Consider the following 23791-nt stretch of genomic DNA (forward strand, 5'->3'; position numbering starts at 1 on the left):
TGACTCTTGACTATAGCTTTATAATGTTTTTCATTAACCAATAGAATAGGTACATAAAGCACTTTTGCTACAATTAAAAAAAGCTTTTCTGGTCCTTGGAATTGTTAACAATCTGGCTTTTAAAAATTCTTTCTTATTTGAGAGATTGTTAGACAAATTGGCTACTCTATCTTTTGTGTTTGGAACACACTTTCCTAAAAATAAAATGAAGTAAGCCTATATTTTGAAGAAAATGACTGACAAAATTTGTTGCCAATGAGAAAATTAGGTCTCATAAGTGGCAATTGGAAGTTTGAAAACATATCCACTGCTATCAGCTTGACAGCTTCTCAATACTATTTCTTTTCCTCTGGGTAGGTTAGTGGGGGAGATTAACCTCTGTGACTATATTGATATTATATAAAGCGATGTGTCAACATTTGAAAGATATGCTGTTCTCAGCAAAGTATTCCTTTCCAAATGACCATTGATGAAAACACAACATGGGTGAAAAAAATCTGTATTTAATTATTTTTTTGCTATATTGCTATTATAGAGATGATATACAGAGGGATGATATACATGAGTCAGGTAATGAGCACATTTCTTTTCATACGTGATTTTCTGTTCCCTTAATCTCTCCGGGTGCCTGTCTCTTGTCTCTACTTATGCGTATCCAGTGAATTCCACTGCTGCACTTTTTCATCCCTTTTTCCTCAAGTTCTCTAGGCTTTCCCCAACCCTTCCCAAGATGTACAGTTGAATACAGCATCTTGAAGTAACATAGTACAGAATGGTCATTGATAGATGTGATTCCACAGTAAATAACAAGTACCATTGTCAACTGTTGGTGTTACATCAGACTGTGCATAATGATTTAAAAAGGCTATCAAAACCCACTATGGATCTCTGTACAATTGATTCTCTTCTAAACCAAAGGACAAAGGAATGTACATTGAATGAGTAAGGAACTGGCTAATATTAGTGGTACTGATAAGGAAGATGCTGATTTTCAGTGCTAACAAACATTGAGTGCTAACAAAAGATTCTGAGAAAAATATGCACTAAATATATAGCCAACTAAAATGTGGAATTATTTAAAAATTATTCTTTTAATAAAGGTGATGTACAGAAGGGTTACAAATACATAAGTTAGGTAAACAGTATATTTCTTCTTGTGGAATGATATTTTATTATTTTGCTAAAAATATTCCATACATAAATTAGGATTTTTTTTCTTGAGTAGCTGTATGTTTTTGTTTTTTCCTGACCTTGCGACTCAAACCCTATACCTGAATCTTTTGCTTATTGCCTCATGTTCTACTAGCTGTGCCATGGCTCTATCTCCAATCTTGGATTTTTGTCATTAAACCATTGAAAAGGAAATATAATCTTTGACCTTTGCTTGGAAAAGTGACACATCTTTAACATAATTTTTGTAAGTTGTTTTGAGTATAGATGTTTATAATAAACTCTTAGACTTAAATGTAGGAGAGAATGTTACTATATTTTTATGAATAGGTGAGAAGAATATGTGAAATTGGAAAGTAGAGGGACATCTCAGAAACTGTAGGGCATAAACAATCTTGTGGACACTTGGAAGAGCTTATCTCTATAACAGGAATTGGATGGTTTAATAACATGGTTTAACAACCATTTTAGTAAAATGGTACAAAATTAGGAATAAATAGATAAGAACATTTAAAAATCATAATTTACCTATCATATATTAAAGTGACAAATCAAGGAAATGCCATTGCACATTTAGTTTTAATTAAGAAGCTAAATAGCAGAAAAATAGGGAGAGCTATAAGAGGATACATTTAGCTTCTGTGTTCAGTTCCTCTTTTTTATGAAAGGGATTGGAGGGTTGTTGAGGATCTAGAAAAATACAAACTTCTACCTTTGTTTTCTGTGTTTATGGCTGAAATGCTAATGTTGTTCATCTGAATCTATTGAATAGGCTTTTGATCATTTAGTCCTGGTTCCCTCCTGTTTTCTATTCAATGCTTTAGGCTCAGGGAGTATAATAGTAAAGCAAAATTACAGTCTGGGGGAAGACAGACATTCATCAATTAAGCATTCAAATATATAGGTTACAATTCTCTAAGTGAGGCATATAGAACATGGAACCTCATGCATACCTACTGAGGCATAGGTTTGTGTCCATCAGGTGAGTGTTTTTTTTTTATGAAGTAATGTAATACACATACTACCAGTATGTTCATGAAATAAAAGTTTAAAAAGAGGTTGCATTGAGGAAGTACAACAATTTGACTTTTTCCTTTCACTGTAAGCATTTCTGTAAAGTGTTTTAAAACCACATTCATATGTTAGTTTTCTTCAGTAAAAGAAGAGATAAAATGTAGTGTGGTAATTTGTTATGATTTTTTTCTCCTAATAGTCCATCATGTTTTAATATATAAGTGAGTCATTATTGATGAGCATTTATTTATAGCCTAAACTACTATTTTAATGAGTCTTTGTGTTCAAAGAGGAACTCTTAGAAAAGAGAATTTCTGGGTTAGAGAAAATGCATATTTAAAACTTGAGTATCTATTGCCTGATTTTCATTAGCCAGGTGCCCAAGCTTTGCCTCCATTATTAGATAGAAGCTTCTTTACTGTTTGCTGTGAATTCTAATTAAGGTTTTTAATTGTTTGAGTATGTGTGGGGGGCAAGACTGAGGTTTAAATTTGGCCCTGTAAGTACAGTGAGGTTGATGCTCTGCCACTTTTTCCCCCTCTATAATTTATGTATTACTCTCCCTGTTTCTGGGGTGGAATGTCATCGTTTCATTAGTGTTTAACGCATTTGTTTGTCGATGATAGAAACCTTTGAGAATTGTATGGTAGACTGGGAACTTGTGCTCTAGCCCGATGGAAGCTTAAAGTTGATATTCTTGATTTTTTTCCTTTTTCTTTTCCTCTATTCTTTTCCTTTTCCTTTCTTTATTTTAATGGTAATGAAATTGAACAAAGGGTATTTAGCCACAAGTACTGCCCCCACCCCCTTTTTTGCACTGATTATGTTTTAAAATTTTATTCTATTTCTTTATCCTTTTGTGCCAGTACTGAAAATCAGGGCTCAGGCACTATCCCTTAGCTTTTTTACTGAAGGCTGACTGACACTCTACTACTCACACCACAACTCCATTTCCAGCTTTTGGTTTGGAGATCAGACTCTCACAGACTTTGCTGCCCTGGCTGACTTTGAATGGTCATCCTTAGTTCTTAGATTTCTGAGTAGTTAGGATTACAGATGTAAGTCACCAGAACCTAGCTTTGCACTCATCATTTTTGAGATACGGTTTAACTTCCTGGTCAAACATATGCTTGGACTGTGACCTACTTATTTTGGACTTCCTGCAGCTTCTTCCACTGCAGTGGAGTTTGGCAGATTTTCTTCCCAGTCCCATTTTTTTCCCAAGCAGACTTGGAACTGCAGTCATCCCAATCTGAGCCTCCCCTGTAGCTCTAGGATGACAGATATTTGTTGCTGTGCCTAGCTAAGGGTTGAGAAAGAAGTTTTGTGTACTTTCCTAGTCCAGAGTAGCCACAGACCATAATTCTCCCATTTTCAGCATCCTAAGAAGCTAGATTTACAGTCATGTATCCAACTACTTTTTTCTTTTATGTTTTCTAATATTTCTCCATTTTGTTTATTTTACCAGACAGTATATCTTTTTGGAATAATTTTTATAGTTATTTTATTATAGACATGGTATAATGACTTGTCAATTGTTATTGTAATTTTAGATGTTTGCATAGATCAAGCAAAACTAGAAGAGTTTGAAGAAAAATCATCAGAACTTTATAAAAAAGTAAGTAACTGACAAATTTTTCAAGATTGCATAAGGAATGATTTTAGGAATTCACTTGTTATTTCTGATGTCTGCTTTACTTCCCTCAGGCAGCACATTATTAATGTAGAACCTTCTAGACTATTGTGTTTTTACAAAGTCTTAAATAACCTTTCTCATTCTTTGCCCTTGTTGCTCTTTTTCCCTGACTTATTTTTTATATTTATTACCATCTGACACAATACATAGTTCATGTATTTGTAAGTATATTTCTTCAACTAGAGTTAATTTTGACTATCTTGGTTTTATTTATTATCTATATACAAATGTAATTATTATTGGCTCTTTTTAAGAACTAAAGATTAGGTTCTTTTTTGGATGAATGAATAAGTAGCTAAAATACTAAAAAGATTAATTTTTAAGAAAAATCATATCTTAAATCTTTGAAGGTTAACTTGCTCTCATTTTCATAAGTTAAGTTATCAGATATTACCAGATTCACTTGTTTCCTCCTAGTAGTATTTCTGAATGTCTTTACATTACTTACTTTAAAGTAGTAGTCTCCCCTTTTGTTTTTAGCCTACCCTGTATCTCATAGACTAAAAATAATAATTTTATTTTTATTTTTAAGGTGGTGTAGAGTTGCTTCACAGACTTTTTCTTGATTGGATTGTTAATGTTTTAAGTGTTCTTTCTGATTTAAATTCTCACATTGATTGAGTAATAATTACTATTACTCTCACCATAAAGAGCCCATAGTAAACATTTACTAAGTCACCTGCTATATATTTGATGTAGCAAGTTATAAATACTACTTTTAAAAATAAACTTTGAGAACCAATCATAAGTGCAAATGAATGGCACTGTTTCATTAAGTTATGAATTATTTCTGGAGAACATTTTAGTGGTTAATTCATAGTCCAAGCCTTTGGGTGCATGCTAGGGCTATATTTTGATTATGAGCTTGTCATTGCCCTTAAGTCACGGAGATCAATGGGGAAACCAATTAATGGATCATTTTACTGTCGAAAGTGTTACTATTTGATGTTCATGTTATAGAGTGACCCTTCCCCTAGAGAAGTTTATATTTTAATTTCAGTACATCATTCCTTAGTGGAAACTACTAGTACACTTTTAACTACTAGATTTGTATAGTGTAAATAGTACTGAAATATAAATCCTTTGTTATGTTATCCTTTTTATGCAGATGTGGAGTTAAATTGCACCGGATTTATAGATTTCTTAAAAAATACATGCTTTAAATATAAATAAAAGAAAGACCTTGTTCAAGGTTAGTTGCGTCTTTTTTTTAGCCAGAAATTATATGTCTTAGGTATATTCAGAAAAATATTGTATGCTTCATAAAAGATTTCTATTGCCATGCCATTTTGTGTATATCAGCAAAAAGTTTGTTCTGATAGCTTTATAAGGACACATGTAAATATGTTGCTTTAGGCAGGAAGCTATCACAGTTGCTAGACACATTCTTTATTTAGGTGCATAAATTTGAAAAATGAAGACCAGAAATGTCAGAAAGTATATAGAGAATATTGAATTATCAAGCTTCTTGTACAGAAGCACTAATACATTTACCCTAGGGAATGAAATTAAGCAGAACTTCAACCTTAACTGTGCTGCTTGACATTTCTGAGTGTAATTTTGTAAGTGTAATATTGCTCTAGCAACTGTTTTTGGAACAGAGGGCTATCATATCAGGTTTACAAGGTATGTTTTTAATGGATACTCATTATATCCCTCAGGCTACAGTGATTTGACTGTAGATATTAGAAAAATCTAAAGCAAAGTTTATGTCACTTCTGATCTTTTTAGAGAGGAAGATGTAGAAAATTTTTCTTGTTAAGAAATATACTTGTGTTATAGAAAAGTTAATTGCATAAATTTTCATGGAGATACTTGTGATTGTTTCTTTGGTCCCCTAAGTAATCACCTTTCCCATCTTTCCTTCTGAACTTTAGTCTAGAGATAGGATGCTGCACATACCAACATTTTCAAAAAGCTTCTTTTTATTCTCATAAAAATAGTTCATTTTTTTCTTGCAGTATGGTAGTGAACTTTATTTTACTTGTAAAAGAAAGGATAAGAGCAACTGACTTCTCAAAGTTTTTTATACTGGAAGAGTAGGCAAAATTAAATGTAAAATACTGACATAACTGCAACATATACAGGAAGATTTGACCAAAGGTCGTTTCATCACTTCATTCAACAATTTATTGAGTTTAATTGTAAACATAAGGCCTTTAAAAGATGGCAAATTAAAATTGACAAGATTTTTTCTTTTGTGAACATGTAACTTGATGTTATTAATATATGTATTATATATGAATCTGCAGGTATATGTTAATATCTGCATGTCAATACATATATTTTCAGGTTACTGTATGAGAATTGCTTTGGTAGAAATGCTCCATGTGGCATAAAATTCTTTCAAAGAGATTCTTCATCCAGTATTGACTATCCAGGGTATATTTATCTGAGAAAGTGATACTTGTGTGTTTCCTGAGGGATCTAGGTATGGTAAGAAGTTTAGATATCCAAGAAGGAGTGAATATACACTTCTTTTGAATATCCTATAGGTAGCCAAAGCTTCACATATATTCTGTGGGTTGGAGATAAGTCTCATTGGTTCCCCTCCAAAGGCCTATATGGTGAATAGTAAAGGCTTGGCCCCTAGGTGGCATTAATGAGAGATGGTGAAGCATTAAGCAGAGCAGACTTGTGGGAAATCTGTAGGTCAATGAGAGACTGATATAGTCCTGGCTTCCACACCATGAATTCCTGAAGGAGGAGAGAGTTATTGTAGAAGGTGCAACCTGGTACGTCCTATCCTCTCTTCCCTAGGTTCTGTATCTTCTCATTTCCTTTTGTACATCTGCCATTGCTTTCTGTGCAGCTAAGTGCAGCCTTAGCCATATATTTCATGCTATGTGGGCAGATTATGAACTCTAAACACTGTAAACTAAATAAACCTCCCTTTAATAAGTAGCACCGCCTATGTCATATGTTTTGTTTTAGTGTTGCAAAGCTGATTATTACCATCCCTATAGCCAAATTATTCTTTTCTCTGAAAATATTTTTCCTCATGTTTTTAAATTTAAATTTTATTGTAAATGTGGAATAAGAGAAGCAGAGGGGTGAGCGAGGAATATTGTAGCACGCATGCTGCCAGTAAGGGTTGGGTTTTGGGGAATTAAACCTAGGACAGAAATTGATAGGAGCAGTGAAGGCGTAGCTACAGAAACAAAATACTGACTTGTAATTGCACATACAGAGAGGGCTTGCATATGGAAACTTATATTAGTAATTCTTGCACGAGCAGATCTTGTCTGCTGTGGGAGATGGAAATATTTCAGTGTGTGTTTATCATGTGGTGGCCATGGACATCATGTATCTCTGTTGTGTACTTGAAAGTGGCTAGTGTATCAGAGGACTGATATTTTTAACTTAATTTAATTTGTATTGATTTAAATTTACAGTGCAGTAACCTTGTAGATAGTATCTATGATATTACATAGAATAGGTATAGGCTAAGAGGCTGTGAAAAGAGGAATTGGAATTTGGTGAACCAAATCTTTTCTTTTTTTAAAAAGAATAAGGGAGTGATTACTCAGTGGTGGTGGATAATGAAAGGAAAGAAATTCAATAGGTTGGAATACTGAGTATGAGCTAAGAGCATTCTGAAACAGTTGACTTTGGAGGAAAAACTAAGATTATGTGAGAAGGGCTCTAAGGGACAAGATGAAGGACCTGAGTAGAGAAGCTGAAAATTCAGCTCAGGTGTGAAGAGAATCTATTTAGCAGGTCCTTCCTGGAGCACTTGTATGTGAAATAAGACACACTTAGTAAGATCAATAGTACATGTTTTCTCTCATATGTGGAATGTGTAGAGGAAAAAAAAGAAGGCATGAAAGGAGAAATATCATTGCCAAGGAAGGGGAAAAGGACTAGAAGAAAGAGAGGGCAAGGGACAATTGCGTGTGTATGAAAATTATTAAACTTTGTAATATGCATGTATGGGAACACCACAATAAATCCCAATATTTTGTGCAATTAACATATATTAAAAAGGCAGATTTTTCTCTTCCTTTGGGGCATAAGCATAGTTTGGTTAATAACATCAGTTGCAAGGAGTTCTTGTGGTTATATCTGAGTATCTCAGGCTTCATAGGTAGAAAATGTGACTTTCACCATCTCAATAGTTTTATTAGCCACAGAGTGGTAACTACCTCTCTTCATTAAAATCCAGATGCTAAAAGAAAATCCCCACGTAAACTATCTCTCTCTTGCCATTTTCCTGGTTGATGTTTAACTGTATTTAAAGAGGAGAGGCTCCTTGTGATTCCCCTGTACTTTTCTAATGATATGATTCTTTTTCTTTGTTTTTAAGAATGAGACTCATATTTGCTCTTCGTTATAAGGCACTGCCCTTTTAAAATTTAGGGTTTCAGTCCTGATGATGACAAAGTGAAAATGATTCCAACGAAAGGAGGGAATTTATGAGTGGCTAAAATAAATTAGATCATTAGATTTACCAGGTTTTATTGTTTGCTTTCCCTTCAGAAAGTATTGCACCAGGGGTTTGAAAGATGAATTTATCATTAATCTCTCAAAATTCTTCGGAGATAATCTGCAAGAAAAAGCCTCATAAGTTGGTGTATTTATGGAGTGGAGTTAGTAATAAAAATATTAAAATGGAATTACAAAATCATGTTGATAAACTCTAGATAAGAGTCAAATGTAAGTTTGTTTTTTCAAGTGGAGAGCAGCAAAGAATTCAGTGCTTTGCCTTCTCTTATTTTGCACAAAATCGACATGATATTTAGGGACTTTTAAGAAAAATGCCAAGGTCATAGGTAACGATGGCCCATTTTACTCTGCTAAGAGAAGAAGGTCACAGATTCTATCTCTGGCTTTGTCCACTCTTTTGTGAATGAGTGATTTTGGAAGGACCTGGAGAGACCCAGAGAAAAGAAATGGCCGACTTATCAAAAATCTAACACTCCTTTTGTAATACCAATTCAGAACTCTGTGTTCTGTTGATGGATCATTAAGAGTCCTATTTTTGTATGAAGAATGGTGCTTTTCATTTCCATCTTTCTTTCTCATATTTTCCCATTTCAGTTTGAAAAAGAGTTTGCCAACCACCAAGAAACCCAGGTTCAATTGCAGAAAAAAGAGGCAAAGATTAATGAGCTTCAAGCAGAGTTACAAGCTTTCAAATCTCAGGTAAAATACAATCCCAAGGGAATCTAGTATTGAAACCCCACCACAGGAGCGGAGGTCATGTTATATCTTCACAGCATCGAAATGTTTAAAGTTTAATTTCACCTGTATGTTTCTATAATATTGTTCATATATATTTCTATGCTGCTATGCTTATTTTTTAATTTGTTGGGATGTAAAAAAATTAGTTGCAACTTTAGGAATATGTAAGTATTTACTAATTAAACCTCATTTTATTGTTTCATTTGGGTTTTCTTCCCAATGTTAGATGATGCCTAGGTAATTAAGCCGGAAAGGTTAAGAAAGTTTTATACTGTTAGATTTGCCATTCATCACTGATCTTTATCCCACTACAGCAAATTATTGCTCAAGCTATTTATTTTTCAAAACCTTCAACCCCTGGGTACCTTGCAGGGAAAGATAACCTCTAGCGGAATGAGAACATTTTCTGATAATTTTTCAATTTCCAAAAGTAAACAGATTTAAAACATGACAAAAAAAGAGAGCAAATCTGGATTATAAGCAGATAGCTCACCTACATGTTCTACACATAAAACATTAGATAGAAAGAAATACATCTTGTGCATGCTTTATGAGGATGTAAGTAAGAGGGAAGAATATTCATAGGTAAATGTCTTCACGCAGATTTACACATAGGATGATGAGCAATAAATTCAGTTTTGCTGTTTTTCTTTCATCCTAATTTATGATTATGTAGATATAATCTCAGGTATCCTGTTTCTTCTGTTTGGTCCATTTTGTTTTATTTTCGATATTTAATGAATAGTTGTTATGGTATTCTATATGAAGACACCTTGAAAAATAACTCTGTGTTCAATTTTATTAAAAAATTAAAAGCTCTTATACCTAAGAACATTATTCTCATTAATTTTTTTCTTTAGGGTTCTAAGAAAAAAGTACCACACTTCACTGACTTTTTCATCTTTCTCATATGGCTCTTTACCTTGTACATTAAAAGAGTCATTTGGGGCTGGGGATATAGCCTAGTGGCAAGAGTGCCTGCCTCGGATACACGAGGCCCTAGGTTCGATTCCCCAGCACCACATATACAGAAAACGGCCAGAAGCGGCGCTGTGGCTCAAGTGGCAGAGTGCTAGCCTTGAGCGGGAAGAAGCCAGGGACAGTGCTCAGGCCCTGAGTCCAAGGCCCAGGACTGGCCAAAAAAAAAAAAAAAAGAGTCATTTGATTGTGTTTATTGCTTCAAATTGACTTATAGTGTCTGAAATATTGATGCCAAAGTTTTCCTGCTTTGGGATAATACAAATTTTCTTATCTTTTAAAACTTCTTTTTCTTTTTAACTTTTCCCATTCGACAAATTATTTTTAAATCTACTTAAAATTCTGAATTACAGTTTTTGAGTAAGTTTTTGTTGCATGGTAGTGTGTGTTTGTGTGTGTGGCTGTGTGTATGTGTAATGGGGGCTTGAACTCAGGATCTTGTGCTTTTGCTCAGCTTTTTCATTCATAGCTGGCATGCTGAGTTGTCTTTATTGAGGAAGTGGACTATTCACTGCATTTGTGGCTTATGTTCTCGTGGTTGCCCTTTTTTCTTCCTATCATTAATTCATTTATCACATATAGTTGTTTAACACATTAGTTGTTTTTGGCGCTAAGGAAATAGTGATTTTTATAGTGCAGTCACTTCCCTGGTCAAGGTTTAGTGTATTCAAGAGTTAATTGGACATGATTCATTATGTGATTATTTCATACCAGTAAAAACTATTGAGAAATGCAATGTACTATAGGTGTGAAATTAGTAGGCAGAACAAGCCTTCTTTTTGATAATTTTAACAGGCAGGATTGGGTTAGTCAGCAATTGCCAGCTGAAGAGACTGTTCCATGCAGAGAAACAAGTTGGACCAGGTAGTTGAAATCACTATGAAATTGACATGTACCTAGTGCTAAAAGAAAGGTTCTTGGAAGATAAATTGTTATAGCAAGATTTTTTTAGGCAACTTACTAGATATTTTAGAATTTTTTTTCTAGTGTGTATTAGAAACCATTTGGACACTATTGATGAAATTTGAGCCAAGATAATATATGGAAAATGCCATTTAAATATCTGTTGGATATTATTATTATATCATTATTTTTATATTATTTCTATATGTCCCATCACATTCTGAACACTGATAATTTATTTATTGCTAATTGATTGATTGCAACAGCATTTTTGGTATTTTGACAAATGGGCCTCAATTCACTATATGCAGCCCAGGTTAACTTTAAACTCACAGTCTTCCCTCTATGGCCTCCTGAGCTTAGGAATTAAAGTTGTGCCCCACTAGCCTCCCCCACAGACTTTTCTCATAGTCTGTGTTCTCTAAATTCTGAGTGATCTCATCTTCTACCATGATTTCTCCTGTCTCCTAGAGAGAGCTAATTTCCAGAGCTTCTGGGATTCACTCCCTAATTTCTGGGCATATTTAACCTATATAATCATAATTGCCTTCCAGTGAGGATTTGCAATTCTGACAATTGCTTATTCTTAAGAACAAAAAGTATAATTCCTAATCAGAAGAAAAAATTTAAGTTAAGTCATACAAAAATACTAATACTCAGTAATTTGGGGTTTAAAGTTGTAACCTATTATTTTGATGAAAGGTACTTTAGCATAGTCATGTTCTTATCCTATTCTTACCATTTTCTCTAGTTTGGTGCCTTGCCAGCTGGTACAAATATTCCTTTGTTAGCATCCCAAGAAGATGGAACCAGCCATCCAGCAGCCCCTCCTGCTCCTCCACTGCCTACTTGTGGAGTGGCACCACCTCCACCACCCCCTCCACCACCTCCTCCTCTTCCTGGGGTGCAGGTGCCATTTGGTGGTCCTGTACCTCCACCACCTCCTCTAGGATTTTTCAGCGGACAAAACTCTCTCCCTCCTCCAATACTGCCATTTGGATTGAAACCCAAGAAAGAATTTAAACCTGAAATCAACATGAGAAGATTAAATTGGTTAAAGGTAAGTCTCATAAAGAAAAAACAAACAAACATTTTCAAGTTTTAGAATTTAGTTTTAGGTTTATTAATATATAATTTACAGTGGGACTCTGAATCAGAGTGGTAGAAAATGAAGTGTGTGTGTATTTATTAATGCAAGTGTTGTGTGTGTGTGTGTGTGTGTTTATTAATGGAAGTGTTATCAAAGCCCTTTACTGCTATATAAGGGTTTGCAGTTTATACATTTGTTTGGCGGTGATATTTTGGAGGGATTTGATTTGCAGTGAAGTTGACATGTCACAATATTTATGATGGTAATGTGTTTCTCAATAATACAAAAGTGTTGGTATGCTTAGGAACTTATATTTATTGGTAGTTACTTGCAAATGTATTACTTGTGAGAAGGTGACACTTAGGTTATAGGAATTCTGAATCCTGCAGAAAGTTTGTTTCATTGTCACATCAGCTTGGGAAATACTGCGAAATTGTGTTATTTCCTTTAAAAGTCTTAGTGCAAATGAGCATTCATAATGATTTAAATACAACTGAGAAGGTACACATTAAACTTTATTTTATTCACATTGAGATTCCCAACTGTTTTGTCTTGGCAATCTCTTCTCATAAGATCTTAATATCCTGCAAAATTTGTCTTTCATTGAACAGACTTTGGGGAAAACCTTACAGAGATTACTTCATACACATCTGCTAGCAGCTATGGGATGTTGGGGTCCTTGCACAGTGATTGGACTGGGACAGGTGAAGAAACCAGCTGTTTCATGCATCAGTTTTTTCTCAATTGCAGATCAGACCTCATGAAATGTCTGAAAACTGTTTCTGGATAAAAGTAAATGAAAATAAGTATGAAAACGCGGATCTGCTTTGTAAACTTGAGAATACATTTTGTTGCCAACTAAAAGGTAAGTTTAATATCTTAGCTCTTAATTTATTTTGAGAATTTTAACATTGCCACTTTTTATTTACCAGCCTCTGAAAATCATTATGTATACTTTACTTGATATTTTTGTGTGTTTAATGGTATATATATGATCTTACAAAAATTTTAAATGAAAATTTTGTTGTACAGTATAATAATTGCAAAAATGAAAATGATTAAAACAAGCTTTGATTGTTACATTCTCTTTATGATAATTTTTGGTATTAAAATTTCCATTAATATAAATTAATTTTATTTTATTTTTATTAAGAGGGATATTTTAAAGGCAATTTGGCATGGAATTTCCTTAATTTAGAATGTTAGATAAACAATGTGTAAGCTTCTCTCTAGAGAAAACTTTGGTAATCCTAGTATCACACTTACTGTGACATAATTAATTGGTATATGCAACATATGATAGTATCTTTAAATCTATAATATCTTTGTAGCTGACTTGAAAGAGAGGTATGTTATGAGTCTTTTTTTGAAGGGCAATACTGTTCATTTTTAAAATTATTTTTTATGCCTTTAACCTGTGTGGTGTGATTTTTAAAAAATGGGTTTTATTTTTGTATGAAAATTGAATGTTTCATCTAATTTCACAAGCCTACACCTACAGTTTAAGACTCATACCAATATTTGGTTAAGGTAATTTACATGTATTTTATATTTAAATTTATAGTTTCGATCTAAAGCACAAAGTACTTAGATGAACTATTATCTTTCTTTTTACCCAACAATATATACTTAATGCCATTTATATCCCTATCAGAGAAAGATTGAGCTTCAAAGTCAGATGGGAAGCTTTCGTAAGATTTGCCTTCTTAAATGTCTATTTGCACTGCACCATCTAGAGATACTTCATATGTTATGTTTTTAATTTGATCTTCATAGCTATGAAAGAATATTGTCACATCAGTTAAGAAATTGACTTTGTAAAGTTATTTGTATTCCTTGGAAATTCTTTTGAGAGAAACAGTTGTGAGTTAGAAACTCTTTCTAACACATAATTGTGAAACAAAGTAGCTTTCTCAAATTTGTGGCATATCAAAAGTCATGACTGCATGTTTTGAGCAGGATTTGTCTTGAATAAAATATTTAAAATGATACGTTGAGGTCTTTGAGAGGGGGCGACATTTCCTGCAAGCTTACCATGGGAAAACTTGTGAAGTAAGCAGATCTTAATTTTACCTTTTGATTATGGAGAATCAAAATTTTCTCTGAATAAGATTAGTGCACTCTTCAGGCAATCAAGGAAAATGTGTGGCAGTTAGAATATGTATTTAAATGTAAAGCACTTCAGAATTTCAGATTTATAATCTGGAATTGATTAGTTTTCCCTTTGCTTTGCTAGTAGGTACAAATGGTGGTACCTAGAAGCTATTTAAGTAAAGCTGACATCCAGCTTCTTTCTTTTTTCTTCTCTCTTTCCTCTGATTACTTTCTTAATTAATGAGGCTCAAAAGGGAAACTTGTTAGCATGTCTTTAATTTAGCTGTAGTGTTAGCCCTAAATGAAATAATTGGACTTTTAAAAAATTCTTAAGTCATCTAGCCTAAGCCTTGAGATTCAAGGTTGAAAAAAAAATAGATGCATTTGTAGAATCTAATACTAGTTATAAAGATTAAGGTTAGAAGTGATGATCATTTGCTGAGTATTTTATTTCTATCATTTTGTTCTGCTCCTTCAGTGCCTTTGTACATGCTGGGCCTGTGGTCCAGATTCTCTCTCACTTGACCCAGAAGCTGACAGAGTACTACAACATCTTTTGTCTCTGCTCAAATGCAGTTACCCTTTGAGACTGTGGATGATATTTCAGGGTGAAGAGAAAAGATGAGGAAGCCCAGGCTTGTGACCCTGAGCAGTGCCAGCATTTCATTATATCAACTAGAGATAAGCGGAGAAAATGTCTATTTTTTGTTCAGTAACTTAAGGAATAATCTCAGGAAATATAAGTGAAGAATGTTAGTAGGCATTTTGGCCTTATTTGTAGTTAAGGATTTTAGTGGAGAAGACCAATTATTTCTACTTTTAGGGAAACCAATTTGTAGTATGGATAGTTAATGGGAAGTAGCTGAATAGAAGGAAAGAGAAAGATGTTCAGAAATCTTAGATGAGAACATCAGCTCATAGGGGCAGGTGGATCTGCTGGTCTCATCGCCTGGTAGTCAAGAATTTTTTTTTTATCATTCTGTAATTTCCAAATCACTGAGAAGCAAACCTGGCAACTTAAGTGTTATTCAGTCCATGGTGAAAATCCGGTTGATACTCTTGGCTACAGCATGCAAATGGATTGCACAAAGACGTTATCTTCTGGCTGAGTTTGATTATTGAATTGCATCCTAACTAGGCAGAGAAAAAGAATCCATATTACAGGAAAGCATTGGTAGGCTTTTAGAGAAATGTCATACGTTTGTTCTTGTTCTTTTCTTCTGTGATTGAAGAGGTGGCTTTTTTCTTTTTTTAAATGGAAGGTGCTCATCCTGCATGCTTCTTGAGCATTTCAAATAGTAAGAATCAAGGGAACTGAATTTGAAGAGAACCTAAAAATTTTCTCACACATGATTAATTTTCTGATAATAAGTATGGCCTTAAAATGTTTTCTTTTCTTACTGTAGACACTACTTTAGGCTTATAGAGGTTTGTATTTCTAATACCCCAAAGAGTTGGAGAAGGAAGAGAAAGTAATACTTATTGAGTACCTGTGTTGAATCCGTTCCTGGAGCTATATATTCCTAATGTTACCTATTTAATGTTTATCACAATTGCAGCTGAGCTCTTTCTCTTACTGTTTTGATTATAAAATAATTCTGTTATCCCAGGATTTCATCTCAGTCCATATATCCAGATACAGCAGGCTATCTTTGAGAAGGACCTAGATACTTTCTCTTAACTCCTTTTGCCCTTTATATTATGTTATTTTTGGAAGGATTTTTTTTTGTTTGCCCTCCAGTCCTGAGTCTTGAACTCAGTGCCTGAACACTATCTCTGGTTTCCTTTGCTCAAGGATACCACTTGAGCAACAGTGTCACTTCCGCTTTTTCTGTCTATGTGGTGCTAAGGAACTAAATTTGGGGCTTTATGCATATTAGGCAAGCACTCTGCTGCTAAACCACATTCCTAGCACTTGTTTTTATTCTGATCCTGTGGGGTTTTAACTCTGAGTCTGGATGCTGTCCCCTAATTAGTATTATTAATTTTTTCTGTTGTTGTTGATCTTGGGGTAAGCCTGGGTTCTGTCCCTGAGTTCTCTTGCTCAAGGCTAGCACTCCACCAGTTTGAAGCATAGCTACACTTCCATTGAAAACTGGAAGTGTAATTTGGAGATGAGTGTCTCAGACTTTCATGCCTGGGCTGGATTTGAACCATGATCCTCAGGTCTAAGCCTCCTGAGTAGCTAGGATTATAAGCATGAGCCATCAGTGTACAGTTCCTGAGCTTTTTTGCTCAACTAGCACTGTACCACCAGAGCCACAACTCTGCTTCTAGCTTTTGGTGGTTGCTTGGAGATAATTGGACTTTTCTTGGCCAGGTTGGCTTTGAACCATGATCCTTAGTTCTCAGCTAGGATTACAGGCATGAGCCATCAGTGCTGGCTCTTACTTTGTTTTTAAAATTAATCTTCCTGTTGTCATCTATAACATTGGCTCACTAGGCTAGTACCTTGTGACATATCTTAAGAAGTTTCAAGACCCTCTGCAAACTATTTTTTTGTCAAATCAACATTTTTTTCCATCTTTAAAAAGATATCATTCTCTTATCTTAGCTTTTGACATATCTTGTAGATTTCTGGATTTTACTTTCTTGTGATCAAAAAATGGGCCCTTTTCTAGATTATCCTTTTTGTCCTCTGTTCTTATTCCTGTTTTTACTTCTACCCCCACCTTTGATTAACATTATTCAAGTGAACTAGTATTTTGCATATTTAGATTATGTTTAGCGCTGGTGATACAAGAGTAAATGAGGCAGACCTGTACTTATTTTTTCAGTCTTAATAAAACCCAGTGAAGTTCTAAATTGAACCATCGGAATGAGGAATGGAGCAATACATAGGCGTTTTGATCTTTGAAGACACTCTCATATTTTGTGAAGACCAATACAGTTATGACAGAATATTGTTGATATATCTCTGAAATTTAATTATAATATTCATATATTGAACATTTGGTAACATCAAAAATGGTAACAGTATATATAATACACATTCATAAACATATATATATATTTGTGTGTGCATGCTAGATCGGAAGCATATGTTGGTTAATTTTTTCAGGGTGTTGGAAAATGGAATAAAGTGTCCTAACAGGTTATTGGTGTTAGATTTGTCAACTAAAATTAATATTAATTACTTTTCATTATTTACGAATTGTTAACTTAATAGGGATTAAAGGTTTCATGGAAATATATGAATAGTCTCATTTTGTTAGACTAATTTATTATGAAAATATGCTTGCACAATTGTTTGCTTTTTGAAGTAATAACATTTTATAACAGGTGCATCATATTTGCCAGATAGTGCCCACAAACTGATTTATAAATAATTTCTCAATTGAATAGCTGTGGCATATGGAAACACTTAATGGATTATGTGCTTAAAAACAAATCAAGCTTAGAGTTCTAACAGCACAGTTCAGTGGACAAAATATTGGATAGTAAGTGATACACCACAGATTATCCCTGTGTCTTGGATGTGTCCAAGATGTCATTTTATAATTACAACATAATTTTTTTCTTTGAGACAGAAAAGCGTATGAAGCATTCTAATCTATTTCCCAACCTATATCAGGATGAACAGTACAGCTTATGACAGAAATAATGTTCTTCAGGATGTATGTTGAGAAAGATAGGCCTCTGAAAGGTTTCTGAACAAAAGAAATTTGGAGAAATTGAGAAAAAAGTAAATTGAGAAATGAATATTTATCTAGAGATAATCATTGGGTTCTCCTAAGAATTGCCTATAAAATGAAATTATTAGATAGGTACAGAATGTTTTGTTTCATCACAAGAAAGCATCACCTTGTTATCATTTTTAGGCTGGATTGTGGACTTCTATACATTACTTTGACAGTAAAGAAATGGAAAAAAAAGCACAGTCTAATAGGGGTTCAGTATATTAAGTACTGTAAGAAATTTTTTTTTTTTTTTTTTTGGCCAGTCCTGGGCCTTGGACTCAGGGCCTGAGCACTGTCCCTGGCTTCTTCCCGCTCAAGGCTAGCACTCCGCCACTTGAGCCACAGCGCTGCTTCTGGCCGTTTTCTGTATATGTGGTGCTGGGGAATCGAACCTAGGGCCTTGTGTATCCGAGGCAGGCACTCTTGCCACTAGGCTATATCCCCAGCCCCAAGAAATTTTTTTGTAACACAGAAATTTCCAGAGACATTTGCTTATCATTGCTTTTAGTCTGAGTTCACCTTGAATATTGAAAAGAAAAAGGCATTTCCAAATTAGGAGCACACAGTAGCCACACAGTTCTAAACTGGAGTCTCTTTATAGAAGTGTCTAGGAGCTTGTATTAAAAAAGAAGAATCCCAACGAACTAATAAATTAGTGCAAAGTCCCAAGTGCAAGCCTCAGTTCTGGGAATAAATAAAAAGAAAACAATCATCACAAGATTACTTTCACTGATATGTGTAACTGAAAGTTAACATTATCTTCAGTTACAAATGCAGGCAAAAATAGCAGTACATATGACATTTCCACCAGTAGAGTTCATATGTACTTTTATTACGTATTGGATAATTTTTAAATACATGAAAATCTCCATTGAGCTCATCACTACATCAGTTAGGTTAAGTATTAGATCTGCAGCTAGATTTTGTTACTAATACATTCATCAAGAATAATATTTTGTCAGCTGGAAGCCACTGTGATTTTGGAGTGCAGATGTTTGTCTGTTTTTAGAGGAGTCATGCATTTGAAAGGTCAAAGATGGGAGAACAGGACTTCCCAGGGAAAGCCTTAGATCGTGGTGAATAGCTGACCCTGCCAACCCAACCACCAGTGTGGGCCTTTGGAGTGCTAGTTAAATGAGCCCTGTGATATATCCTAATGGCATGTCCTTTATAACTATGCATTATTCAATCACTGCCTGGAGGCTGCCCAGAATGAGCTTGGCAAGGGTTCAAAGCTAAAGACAATCATAAAGGAGCAAACAATTTGGAGCCTGTCATCTCAATGCCTTCCTTTCTGCCATTTGTTTCCTAGATTCTTTTTGTAGATAGGCTTGATAACTCATGTCTGTAATCCAAGGTATTTGGGAAGCAATGATCGAGGGGATCTATGTACCTGACCTTGCAAAAAATTCTTGAGATTCCATCTCAAACTGTAGGAAGTTGGGTATGGTGGTACATGCCTGCCAACCAAGATACATGGGAAGAGTTAACAGCAAGATTTCAGAATAAACTGGTCAGATATACAAAGAAAACTATATTTGAAAAGTAGCTAAAGCATAAAGGCTGAGGTTATGGTTCATGTGCCAGTGCCCAGTTTGTATAAGATTACTGAGTTCATATTCCAGTACTGCCACAAGATATTTTCTTAAAGGAAATATCCATGGCTGCCCCCATGCACATTACTGTTTTATAACTAATGTATAATGCTTTGTTTTGTGTGTGTTCTTGTTTCGATTTCAATAACTTTACTGAAGAGTATGTTTTTTAGTACATAATGGTAATTGGCTTGCTTACTTCTGCCAACTCAAAATTACACAGGTATTCAAAACATAAAGACATACCAGCCTTTTGAGAAACCTGAGACATGAGCCATAAAATGTAGTGTATAAACATTAAGGCTAGGCTGTGGTTCATTCTTTGGTTTATTTTCAAGTGCCTATTTATCTCTAATGTGAAGTCAGAACTGGTTGCAGAATTCTAGATGAACACAGGGCACACCCTGCCATGAGCTATGGTGTCCTTGACCGTAGATCTGACTGTTAGAAAATCCTGAACACAGCCTTGGTAGCTACTTTTGGTATGCAGTTTGCTTTGCTTTGCTTTGCTTTGCTTTGAATCCTTACACATTTTACCCATTATGTATGCTATTTGGTATTGAATTCCATTTTTCTGTTTGACACTTGAGTCTTTGGACAAGAATAAAAAAAGTCCTACTTTACCTTTCTTATTTGTGTCTGGGCCTAAGTGTTACCCATGAAATTTTGTTGGCCAGTGGCAATGGGGGAGGGAGACACAAGGCAAGCCAAAGGACCAATATATCATTTATAATAATATTCCACCATACAGAATTAAAAAAAAATATTTGTTTTTTATTGTCAAAGTGATGTACATGAGGGTTGCTGTTTTCATGCGTAAGGCAATGCATACATTTATTAATATAACTTGTTACTCTTCCCTTATTCCGCCCCCCTCCGCCTTCCTCCTCCCCTTTTCACTCTCCCTCATGAGATGTATAGTTGGTTTATAGCATATAATTTTGTAAGTATTGCTGTTGCATTGGTAAGTCAGGCCTTTTTCCTTTCTTTATTGTTAAAGTGATGTACAGAGGGGTTACAGTTTCATACGTAAGGCAGTGAGTACATTTCTTTTTTTTTTCTTTTTTTTTTTTTTTGGCCAGTCCTGGGCCTTGGACTCAGGGCCTGAGCACTGTCCCTGGCTTCTTCTCGCTCAAGGCTAGCACTCTGCCACTTGAGCCACAGCGCCACTTCTGGCTGTTTTCTGTATATGTGGTGCTGGGGAATCGAACCTAGGGCCTCGTGTATCCGAGGCAGGCACTCTTGCCACTAGGCTATATCCCCAGCCCGTGAGTACATTTCTTATCCAACTTATTACCTCTTCCCTCATTTTTCCCCCACTTCCCTCTTCCCCATTTCCCTCTTCCTCATGAGTTGTAAAGTTGGTTTATACCATATAGTTTTTTAAGTATTGTTGTTGCATTGGTTTGTCTCTTTATCCTTTGTCACTTCATTTTGGTATTCTCTTTCTCTCTCCTAGTTCCAATACATGTATATACACTATCCAGGGTACTAAAATCTGTTACAGTGATATCAGTGGTAAAACCAAAAGACAAAAGAGAAAGGACATAATTTCACATGGTATGTTGAAACTAACAACAACAATGATAAACAACTTGTTTCCCTAACTTGGAGTTCATTTTGCTTAGCATCATCTTATGTGCTCATATGCATGTAGCTATTGAGCTATTGTGATCTTCTGCTAGGACTATCCTAGTCGTGTACTATTCCCAGTGAGGGTAACCATAGATTCTATGTTTCTTTGGATCTGGCTCACTTCACTTAGTATGATTTTTTTCCTCCAAGTCCTTCCATGTCCTTACAAATGGGGCCTTGTTATTCTTTCTAATAGAGGCATAGAATTCCTTTGTATATATGTACCACATTTTCTTGATCCACTCATCTACTGAGGGGCATCTGAGTTGGTTCCATATTTTACCGATGACAAATTGTGCTGTGATGAACATAGTTGTACTGGTGGCTTAATGTGGTCTTGCTTGTAATCTTTTGAGTAGATGCCCCAAAGTGGGACTGCTGGGTCATAGGGGAGCTCTATGTTTAGCCTTTTGAGGAATCTCCATAATGTTTTTCAGAGTGGTTGAACAAACAATCCCACCAACAGTGTAGTAGGGTTCCTTTTTGGCCACATACCCTCCAGGATCTGCTATTATTAGTTTTATTGGTAATGGATGTTCTTACTGGGGTGATGTGGAACCTCAGTGTTGTTTTGATTAGCATTTCTTTTATGGCCATTGATGTAGAGCACTTCTTCATGTGTCTCTTGGCCATTCTCATTTCTTCTTCAGAGAAGTCTCTTTTCAGGTCTTCAGCCCATTGGTAAAGGCAGTTTCACGTTAGCCAACCTTTTTTTTTTTCTTTTTGAGATTGAGTCTTCCTATGTTGCCAAATGAGAACTTGATTGTGAGCCTAAGTGATCTTGCCTTCTCTTCTGAAGGAGCTGGGATTACCCACATGTGTCTCCATACCCTGCTTCACCTGTCGTCTGTTATTGAATCTATAAGCTGTCATTATTGAATACGCTAATGCATTTGTTAATAAAATATAGATGAATTCTGGACTACACAGGACCTTTTTTAACTAAAGGAAAATAAAATTATAATGTTACTATAACATTTCCCCCCCAAATGCTATGGAAAAATTAAGGCACGCACACACACATACTTTTTATATTCAGGAAAAAGTTTGTGAAAGTTTTCCAGATAAGGTGAACTGAAAGGAGCATGGGACTGAGTGAAGGCAGATCTGAGTCTAAAGTCAGGGTCTCAGCTGTGCCATGCTGCTTCTCTGATTAAAAGAAATCCTATTATGTTTTATTTAAAGTGTTCTTCTTTGATTTAAAATAATTTTTCTCTCATCTCTTGCCACCTTACCACTGCCCCACAGCAGTGCACCCTCATTGCGTGATTTATATTAAGGGCTTTAAAAACTTGCCATTTTTTATTAAGACAGTCTTTCATCATTTGCTACCTCTATCCACTGTGTAACTATTTGAGCTGTAAATACCAATACCATGCTGTGGAGTGTACAGGAGACATGAGGATCTCGGTAGTGTCCACTCCTTACAGGCAAGTGAGGGGCTCTGTATGGTCCACCCCACACAGATGCAGCTCTGGCTTTCATAGTTGCAGTTTTGTGCCTGCAAACTGCGGGACACAATATTCCTCCCATAGGGTTATTGTGTGCATTATATAATGAATATTGTAAAATGTCTTTTGCTATGCCCTGTGTATTGTACTAAGAGATGTTAACTTAAATATTGACAATACAGGCTTCATCTCTCCTTGTAAAGCTTTGTGTATCACCTGAATTTTTCCACAGTTGACATTGTTATTGTTGAAGTAGTCAAAATTCACTTTGCTAAATATTTACCTTTAGGATTTGTCTTTCTCACTGTCTCTGTTTCTGTTTCTGTCTCTGTCTCTGTCTCTGTCTCTGTCTCTCTCTCTTTTTAAGATTCCAGCTTGTAATTTGTACCTGACACATTAAAACATGAAGGATATTGTATTTACTAATCAACTTCCATGGCATATCTCCATAAATGTTTCCTTTGTTTAATGTTTAAATCGGGGAAGTATATCTAGCCCTCAGGATCACTAAGAATAACTTCAAAATGTTTTTCTCATATCTTTTTTTAATTACATACCATTTTTTTCTAATGTCCCTGTACTTTGCAGTAGCATACTAGAACTTCTTGTCCTTGCTTAAATATAACTTGTTACCTGGTATTCTATCCCTTTCCATCCATACATTCCACTGACCCTTCTCGCTTCTGGCTCAGTTGGTAGACTACCAGCCAATAAAAGCCACAGGGGAAGTTATATTTCATTCTGATTTTGACTTGCATTTCCCTAAAGATTAATAGGTTATTACAAAGCTGGTATCATAGTCTGCTTTATATTTTCTGCTTTGTAATCTATGGTACTCTTTTAATTTTTGGAGGAAATTACACACACACACACACATACACACTCAGTCTCACATTCATTTATTTTTTTTGCCAGTCCTGGGCCTTGAACTCAGGGCCTGAGCACTGTCCCTGGCTTCCTTTTTGCTCAAGGCTAGCACTCTGCCACTTGAGCCACAGTGTCACTTCTGGCCATTTTCTATATATGTAGTGCTGAGGAATCGAACCTAGGGCTTCATGTATACAAGGCAAGCAACTCTACCACTAGGCCATATTCCCAGCCCTCACATTCATTTTTTTTAACCTAGAAATGTCTTCTCTATAACCCTATATAACCCTATAACCTAGGGAAAGTAGCCATTGGCATTTAAATATATTTATTGTGGTTATTACTTGTTATTTATTTATTTTTTTACTTTCTATTTATTTTAAAGATGAAAACAACTCTTAGGGAAATATATTTTATATATTATTAAACTTTGG

The 23791-nt window shown here is 35.0% G+C and overlaps 1 protein-coding gene across 1 annotated transcript in view; it reads left to right on the plus strand.

Annotated features, from left to right (window-relative positions):
* Diaph3 (diaphanous related formin 3) overlaps nucleotides 1-23791 on the plus strand; it is a 433505-nt gene that overhangs the window by 153382 nt on the left and 256332 nt on the right. Inside the window, exons 14-17 of the mRNA XM_048341270.1 lie at nucleotides 3738-3802; nucleotides 8921-9025; nucleotides 11697-12005; nucleotides 12786-12900. Coding sequence (XP_048197227.1) covers nucleotides 3738-3802; nucleotides 8921-9025; nucleotides 11697-12005; nucleotides 12786-12900 — 594 coding nt within the window. The remainder of the gene's footprint in view (nucleotides 1-3737; nucleotides 3803-8920; nucleotides 9026-11696; nucleotides 12006-12785; nucleotides 12901-23791) is intronic.

The sequence above is a fragment of the Perognathus longimembris genome, chromosome 3 (assembly GCF_023159225.1).
Source record: "Perognathus longimembris pacificus isolate PPM17 chromosome 3, ASM2315922v1, whole genome shotgun sequence".
NCBI lineage: Eukaryota > Metazoa > Chordata > Mammalia > Rodentia > Heteromyidae > Perognathus > Perognathus longimembris.